A 9202-nucleotide genomic window follows, 5' to 3' on the forward strand; every position below is an offset into this window, starting at 1 on the left:
GGCGGCCAGAGTCGCCGCTCACCAAAGTGCCACCTGCGAGGAGCTCGGAGAGAGTCGGCTGCTCTTCATACCCGCCGGAGATCGTCGAGCGGACGCCGGAGCTGCCTCAGGATGGAGCCAGGAGTCGCCGGAGGCCGGCCGCCCGGACGCGGGACGGACGCTTGGCGCGTGCGCGCAGGCGCGGTAGGCTCCCTCCACGTGCGGCCCGGCCGCGGCTCCCCGCGCTGCGAGGCCCCGCCCCCGGCCCCCCCGCGCCGCCGCGTCTTTGCGGACGCGCGGCGCCGGCCACCGCGAGGGGGCGGGACCTCGCGCTCGGCCCCGCCCTGGGCCGCCTCCCATTGGCCTGGGCTGAGGGAGTCCCCGCCCGGCGCCTTCCCATTGGAGCGCGCGTGAGAGCGGCGCGTCCCATTGGGCCGAGCGGACTTGGGCACCAAATTCAAAGATTTTAAAAGTACCAGCTGGCGCCTTTTAGCCGCTACCGCTCTCGCAAGGGCCGCCGGCGGGCGTGAGCGGCGGCGGGCCCCCACCTGAGGTGCACCCCACTTCCACTGGCATGAGCCGCCCCCCCTGCAGCTGCTCCTCACGGCCTTGCTCCTGCTCCTGCTCCTGCTCCCGCGCCCGCCCGCGCCGCCCCCGCGCCCTGACAGCCGCCGCGCGCCCGCGCCCCTCGGAAGGTGAGTGAGGGGGGCTCGAGGGGCGCGCTGAGGGGGGCGCGGGGGGCCGCGGGGCCCGCGAGCCGAGCCCCACCGCCGCCCGGGCGCGCGGGCCCGTGCGGGGTGGCGGGCGGGCGGCGGGGGGCGTCGGGGCCGGGAGAGAGAAGCTGGGGTGCGGGGCGGGGGACCCCGAGAGGCTGAGGCGGGACGGCGGGCTCAGAGGGCCGGGCCCCGGGGCGCGGGCCTGGCGTCCTGGGGCGCCCCCCGCGCGCCGGGCCCCCCACCCCGCCCCGCGGGAATGGGCGCCAAAGGCCTCCCCTCCCCCACCCGGGCTGCGCCTCTGACAGCCCGGCCGGCGGCGCGGGCCGTCCTGGGGTCCCCCCCCCGCGCCCCGCTTCCGGAGCGGCCCCGCAGCCTCGGCCGGAGCGACCCCCGGTCGGCGCCCGGGCCGGCGGCGGCGCGGGAGAGGCCGGCCCTGCCTCCCGCCTCCCGCGCGGCGCGCCCGGCCGACCCCGCGGCGCCCGCTCCCGCCAAACGGGGACCCTCGCCCCGGGCCGCGGACGCCCCGGCGGGAGAGGCTCGTCTCCCCGCTGCCCGGGGCTCGGGGCGCGGGAAGGCCGCGGCGGCACCCGCGGGTCGGCTCAGCAGCGCCCAAGGGGTTCTCCGGGCGCCCGACCCCAGCCCCGGGGTGAGGGACGGGCGCCCCGGGAACCGCGCTCCCCCGCTCGCCGCTCCCTGGGGACGCGGCCAGGGGGTCCTGGGGATTGCCAGAAACTCGCAAGATGAGCAACTCGATGTTGGGACGTTTGGTGATCGCTGGAAGGGGCCCCTTTCTTTAGAAGGACGAGACTCGAGCAGGAGAACCTGCCCCCCACCCCCAAAGGCGGGTGTTCCCCAAGATCCTGGGAAGCCGCAGCCGGTGACTTTAAGATGGGGCCTTTCATTCAGTCCTCCAGCCTCATCCTCATGGCTGCCACCTCCGTGAGGGCTTTTTTTTCCCCATATGCAAATTGGAGAACATGAAATCCATTTATCAAACCAGTTTTGTGTTTTTTTGGGTAAAATGTCCTTTCAGAGAGTGGCTGCAAGCCTCGCGCCTCTTCCATGCTTGAGTTCAGAAACAGCCCTGCCTGCCTTTGGGCACATGGTGGTTGCACAGACATTAGGGATGGTAGGGCTTAACTAGTTAGTATTGTAGTAGCTGTGAAGATCTTTTAAGCACTGTATTCAACTTTGGTTCTTTGTTTTATATGCAGGGTCAGATCTATTTGGAAAATTCATTGGACCATCAAACTTGGTACAGTTAACTAGAATTCCACTTTTATGATGGACAGGGAGGTGGCGAGTGAGAGGTGTTACAAATGCAGTCTCTTGAGTCTTGACCACTCTATGAGGTAGATATTAGTATCTCTATTTTAGAGAAAATGAAAGACTAATAGAACATTCCAAGGCCTCAAAGCTAGTTAGAAGCCTGGAAAACAATTTTCATTTGTACTTGGATTCGATTTTTAGGGAAAATATGTAATATTCTCGGTGTGGAATGTATCTATTTTTTAAAAAATGTTCACAATTGCCTATACAAAGCAAAATGACTTAATAGTGAAACCAATTTTACCATAGATTAATTGGTAGAAACTAGAGGTGAGTTCCTATGTAGCTTATTTCCAGTCACAAAAACTGCTAAAATAAAGACCTCAACTATTTCTAGCATGAAGCAATAATTTGTATTCATTCATTTTCCACCCCACTTATTCCAGTTCAGTATTGCAGAGCTGGGGCCTACTAGCTCAGGACTCAAGAGGGGAACCAACAATGCTGGACATAAGACCCTTCCAGCCTAGGGTGCTCTCCCATGCGTGTGCTCGCACTCGGCTCTGTCAACTCACTCAAACTGGTACAATCTAGGCATGCCGATAAACCTAGCAGATGCACATCTTTGGGAAGGGGAAGGAAATTGGGGTCACCTGGAGAAAACTCATGGCAGACTTGGACAGAACATGCAAACTATACAAGTAGTCGCATGGACTAGACATCATCTAGTCTACTAGAAAGTGGACCCTTTGACCCCTGTGCGTATTTTTCACTACACTTACCTTCACCCACATCTAATAAGTTAGCAAGCTCTGTTGACTTACCCTCTAAATGACCAATTACCTTTATATCCACTGTAGTCATTTCCTTGTCAGGTACTCAGCAGTAGGGACTCCTGTGACGCTTAGCTAGCCTAACCTCCCTGCTTCCACTAGCACCTTCCCACCATCCATTCTCCACAGCTGCCAATGATCATTTTAAAATGTCCAAATGTCTTCTCTGCTCCGAATCCCTCAATTTATAATAGTGAAAGTTGAAACAGTTTGAGCAACAAGCTAATATGCTGAAATACAAGTTCATAAAACTATAAATTGATATAGAAGTGTGTCTTAATATACATGCTCATATATATGTAGGAATTTTGTTATTAAGTAGATAATGTTCTTTTTGTAGGTTGTAAAGAAGAAAATCCCACGCTTTCTGTCAAAATGAAGTGTGATTTTAACTGTAACCGTGTACATTCTGGACTTAAACTGGTAAAGCCTGATGACAGTGGAAAACCAGGTTCTTACACTCCTGCATATTTGGAAGGTTCTTACAAAGACTGCATTAAAGACTATGAAAGGTTATCAGATATCGGGTCACCCATTGTGAGCACCAGAACTGTAGACCTTGACAATGAGAGCAAGCCCCTACATAACAAGGAAAATCAACATGTACAGCAAACATTTAACAGCTCAAATGAAATAGAAGAACTGGAGACCAGTGGACCCTGTGAAGATAGTGGCTATTCTTCATTTTCTCAACAAAATGGCCTCCATGAACATGAACAGGGCATCCTTCCCCTGGAGGAAAATTTCAGTGACAGTCCACAATTTTGCCTGCTACAGACTCAAAGCCCATGCCAATATCCCAACAAAAACTTGATGCCAGCTCTTCATTTTGCAAAAGTGGTTTGTTCAACATTAAAAAAGAATACAAAACGAAATCCTAAAATAGATCGAGAAAAGTTGAAGGAATTTATATCCAGTGGAAATTTTAGACTACAGAATATAATTGGCAGGAAAATGGGCCTAGAATGTGTAGATATTCTCAGTGAACTCTTTGGAAGGGGACTCAGACATCTCTTAAAAACTGTTTTAGCCCAGCTCAGTGATATGGACTTAATCAAGTAAGTATTACTGCCTTGAGTGTATTCTTAGAATCCTGAACCTTTTAGATGGGTGAGCACCATCACTCATGCAAAGACTTAGTGGAGTAGTCTTTTGTACTGTTGTTTGAAGTTACAGCATTTGCCTGATGGCTGGTATTTTACTACCTGTGTGCAACTAAAATGAAATAAGGATAACTTAAAAGTACACGTTTGATCCATTTATTTCAAATTCCGTGTTTATGCTGATAGAGAACTGTTTTGGTTAGATTGGGATTTTTGCTGCTCTTATTTGTGGAATTTCCAATACATAAATTACATCTCTCTGACTTAACTAAAACCCACAACCTAGTTCTAGTGTATAAGTCCAGTAGGCATTATGACTTGTATTACCTTAAAATTTTAAATAAATTCAATTCTTCTTAAGCCATTTTCAAAGGAAAGCTCTCCCGGGTTTGACTGGTAGAAAATATGGAGACCAACAAACAGGTCTGCTTAAGATTATTTCCTAGAGGGTCTCCCCACCGCCCCCTGGTGGCGCAGCGGTTGAGTGCTGGGTTGCGAAGCTGCCCGCAGCCTCTGCAGCTCTGTTGGATCCCCGGCCACTGGGCCAGGGTCCCACATGGCGCACAGACCTCTCCTGCCACCCACCGCTCCCCTCAGCAGTGTAGTCAGTCTGCCTGTTATGCTCTCCACTCTGGCTCTGGTGAATTTTCTCAGCCTCCTGTGCTTCTGGCTGTACCCAGTGCTTGTGTAAATAAATAAATAAATCTTAAAAAAGAATCTTAATTAAAAAAAAAGATTATTTCCTAGAAACATACTAACTACCTTTTCTTGCTTGTTCCACCAATGAAAATCAATTGGGATGAGGTAGCGATAAGGGTAAAAGTAATTATACAGACTATTGTATTCAATTTAATTGGGCATTTTTGACATTTTGGGGAAAAAAACCCTACGGTGGTTTTTGCAGTGTTACTTTACACTATGATTAAAGTATTGACTTTTCTTTCACTAGGTACTTGAGGGATAATTGACATCTCGTGTTTGCTACTTTATTAACATAATGGGATTTTGAAATTAATTTCTACTAATAGCAGTTTTTTCTAATTTGATTTGTCACAATCTTATACCAGGAGCTAATATGGTGCCACATAGTGCAATGGTTCCTTCTTACTTGTTTGCAGACACAAAGAAAATGAAGTACAAGGCAGTGGTTCTTAACCCTGGAAGCACTAAACATTACTTGATCAGCAACTTTAGGAAAACAGCAAAACAGAACCTAGACCTCAGTTTAGACCAGTTAAACCCAAATAACTAGACCTGGACCCCTTTAAATCTTCAAGCGCCCCCAGGCAATGCTGATGTTGAGCCAGGCTTATGAAGCACTGCTAGTAGAAATGTCATTTTCACATTGTTAATGTTTCTGTAATATGTTCATCTTAACTCTTTATAATGCTTTCATTGGTTTTTTTCTAGTGTGTCTAAAGTGAGCACAACTTGGAAGAAGATTCTAGAAGATGACAAAGGGGCATTGCAACTGTACTATAAAGCAATACAAAGAGTTACTGTAAGTCTTTGCATTGATTTCATTTTATAATATAAACTACTAGTGTTCTTTACCTTTGGAAATAGGAAGATATAGAAAAAATTAATAGGTGATATGGGGGTTATTTTTTTGATTCCCAAAACATTGCAGTCTGACTAAAACTCATTGAAAATAAAATTCAAAGGTAAAGGAATCCCACCAGTCATATTTCTTGGCCTGTCCCTAGAAATAGAATATTCAAAAGTAACAAGGAGATGATTAATTACTCAGTTTTCTGATTGTGAGAGTTAACCATATATTGATAGCTAATCATGGTTGCTGTTTGTGTGTTTTTTTTTTTTTTTTTGTTGTTTGTTTTTTTTTTTCAGTTACCAGATAAACAGTAATTACCAATTTATTGAAGATTCTTAGTGTAGACTGGAATTCATTTGCTTTAAAATACCTCAAAACTTTGGAGGTTTTTCCAAGAATCTAGATCAGATGGTTAAAAGTTTAGGTCTAAGTTGGGCATGCTTAGGTTTAGGTTTTGGTGCTGTACTTAACTGTAGCTTTATTGTTTAAATTCTCCAAGTTCAGTTTCTTTGTAAACTGCTCTCAAAGGAAAATTTTCTAATCTGAAAGGTTTTGAATCCATTCATGACTCAGATGACACTGAAACCTAACTATTGCCACCTACTGGTGGTGGGAAGAATTTTTTTATTCTGGCTGTTGTGTTTTATAAATGATATCTTAAATGCTTTTGTACACTGTCAGTATCTTCATTATTAGGGTTTAAATATTTGTGAACAGGTGGGTATTACTGTGTTTAAACTAGTACAGGTAAACTGGATGTAGGAATAGGTTTATACATTTGTCTTTTTTTAATAGTAATTTTTTAAATAATTTTTACATCGTTACTCGTTTTTTTAACAGTGTGTGCTTTCTCATCTCAGTTATAGTCCCTGTGAAATTCCCACCACCAGTTCACCTGTGTACCATAGTCCCATGTGCACTTCCCACCCCTATTTTGATCCTACTCCCTTCTTCCCTGCTGCAGAATGTCTCTGGTTTATAGTTGCTTGTTGATTTTTATATGTATAAAAGTAATAAAAATGTTTGACTGTTGAATAACTGAAACTTTTTTTTTAATTAGGAAAAGAACACTAAGTTTTCACTACATGCTTCAACCAGAGAATATGTTACGTGCAGAACCAAATTAGCTTCTGTTCAGGAATCAGCCCAGACTCTCCCCAAAAAAGATGCTCGAACAAAGTTAACCAATCCAGTTGATCAGAAAGGTACTACTTACAGTCGACACGATGAATTCTCTGAGGTAATTTGTTTATCAGCTTACAAGTATATGCAGCATTTATTGAATGGGGTTGAAGTAAAAGAGCTTTAAATTATGGCATTAATTAGAACCACTAGGGAATTAGTGGTGGAAATCTATTTTTTGTCCTTTTTATTCTACTTTTAGAAATGTTGGAAATCAAACCATTTATAACTTAACAGTCAAAACTAGGAAAGGACATAAAAATGTCTATGCTGCATGTAACAAATGCCACTTTGCACTTTTGAAAGTTGAGTAGTGATGTGATCTAATTTAGAAGCTAAGAAAACAATGGAGAACCTTCTTGGTTTTGATTTTTTTTTTTTTTAAGATTTATTTATTTATACAAGCACTGGGTATAGTCAGAAGCGCGGGAGGGTGAGAGAATTCACCAGAGCCACAGTGGGGAACAGAACAGGCAGATGGACCGAAATACACTGCTGAGGGGAGCAGCGGGTGGCAGGAGAGGTCTGTCACGCCATGTGGAACCCTCGCCTGGTGGCCGGGGATCGAACTGGCGCTGCAGAGGCTGTGGGCAACTCCGTAGCCCAGCACTCAACCACTGCGCCACCAGAAGAGGCCCTTGGTTTTAAATATTTTTATAAAACTCCAATACTACATTTTGCAATTGCTGCCTTTAATAATATCTGAGGAAGAGAGCTAAGCACAAAAATGCCAGCTTTCAGAATCTGGAGGCTTCCTTCCCTTCAGATCATTGGGTAATGTGTATCATAAGTTCTACTCATTTGTGAGAATTTGCAAGTTAAATTTTGAAAATTATAATCTTAAGTGTGTATATTTTGAAAGAAAATGTTGACTGTCATATGTTGGCAAATAAATATAAATTGTATATATATTTAAAGATTTGGTTCTCTGTCTTAAATATTCGTGATGCAATGACCAGAGCGTGCACATTTATCCAAAAAGCACTTATGGATCCTCTGCTATCGGGTACTGTGTAGATGAGAAAATATGGATACCTTCATAGTCTTATAATCTAAGATGGAAAATGACAACTTAAAAAAAAATGCTATACAATGTTGTAAGTTCTAGCTTTAAAGATAAAACTAAGATAAACGAGCAATCAACTCTTGAATGCTGCCAGGAAGACCTCATAGAAAGGGTGGCATTTAAATTAGACAATGGTAGTGATTAACATTCATGATGAGTACTTTACTACATGTATTTGGGGAAGGTACACTTGACTAAATTACATGTAGTCCTTACTAAAATTTGTTCATGGATTTTCTTTCTAGGTTGCCAAGACTTTGAAAAACAATGAAAGCCTCAAAGCCTGTATTCGCTGTAATTCACCTGCAAAATTCGATTGCTTTTTACAACGAGCAACCTGCAAACGAGAAGGCTGTGGATTTGACTATTGTACAAAGTGTCTGTGTAGTTATCACACCAACAGAGACTGTTCGAATGGCAAACCCCTAAAAGCCAGTTATAAAATGGGTCCTCTGCCTGGCACTAAAAAAAGCAAGAAGAATTTACGGCGACTGTGATCTCTTATGAAATCGATTGTAACTAATCATGAAGGTTAGTTAGAAAATGTAGGTTTTAACTTTAAAAACAAGTGTGTTTTTGCAATTCGTTTTTATGTTGAAGTTAATATTGTACATGAGATGGTTTCCTCAGCAAATGGAATACATTACCTCTTAAGTATTTTACAATATAATGTGAAAAAGTTTACCATTTTCAGTATAAATAAGAAAGTATCACTTAAGAAAAAAAGAAAAACTAGTTGTGTGCTATTTGTAATGAAAAGGTAAAACAAACTCATTAAATTTTATGGCAGTGGGAGACCATACAGTTTTACCTGGACAGTGTTAAACATAAATTTTGCTTGCCATCTATAGCTTTTGAGGATTTTATTTACCTTGCCAATTGAAATATCAACTTCTGGAGTCTGTTAATTTAAATGTTTTGTCGTCTTAAAACCTCTTTTCAGTGTGTACGTTTCCACCAAAAAAAGTGTTCTTTGTGAAATCGTCCTTGTTTCCTTATTTGTAAAGATTGTATATTTTAATATTTTTGTACATACACAAATATTTCTCTTTTTATGTGAGTATGTCTGTCATGTGTACAAGTAAGATTTTGTTCCTGTTATGAATAAAATTGTTACAAGTTTAATAATGTGAAGTTTTTATTTTGGTAAACATTTTAATCCCATAAACAGCTGAATTAGGGGCCTCCCTGGTGGCCTAGGGGTTAAGTATCGGCATTATCACCCCTGTCGCCTGAGTTAATTAGATCTAGTCCAGGGAGCTGACCCACTTGAATCAACAGACCTCGCCTGTCTTGCTCACTGCTCCCCTCAGCAGTGTATTTCAGTAGATCCACATGTTTTGCTCCCCACTATCCGTTGAATCCTCTCACCCCCTGGTACCTCTGGCCTACACCCTAGTCATCTGTGCAAAAATAAGTAAAATCTTTAAACAGCTGAATTAGCAAGTTGTAGAGCCACATACATCTGAGGCTTGGGTGCCTCTTACACTCCCTGGGACCTT

General features: G+C 44.4%; 1 protein-coding gene across 2 annotated transcripts; it reads left to right on the plus strand.

The window, feature by feature from the left end:
* The first annotated feature begins 538 nt into the window (after nucleotides 1–538).
* Nucleotides 539–8814, plus strand: FBXO5 (F-box protein 5). Of its 2 annotated transcripts, none has more exons than XM_037520640.2 (5): nucleotides 539–674; nucleotides 3138–3855; nucleotides 5311–5401; nucleotides 6513–6692; nucleotides 7946–8814. In XM_037520640.2, the coding sequence occupies exons 1-5, from the start codon at nucleotides 554–556 to the stop codon at nucleotides 8195–8197; spliced, it is 1362 nt and encodes a 453-aa protein (XP_037376537.1). In that variant the 5' UTR covers nucleotides 539–553; the 3' UTR covers nucleotides 8198–8814. The 2 variants fall into 2 exon arrangements, with proteins under 2 accessions (XP_037376537.1, XP_037376538.1); XM_037520641.2 differs by lacking the exon at nucleotides 539–674 and adding an exon at nucleotides 1402–2047.
* The last annotated feature ends 388 nt before the right edge of the window (nucleotides 8815–9202 follow it).

This window comes from Talpa occidentalis, unplaced genomic scaffold (assembly GCF_014898055.3).
Source record: "Talpa occidentalis isolate TD23 unplaced genomic scaffold, MPIMG_talOcc4v2.1 talOcc4.2, whole genome shotgun sequence".
Taxonomy (NCBI): Eukaryota; Metazoa; Chordata; class Mammalia; order Eulipotyphla; family Talpidae; genus Talpa; species Talpa occidentalis.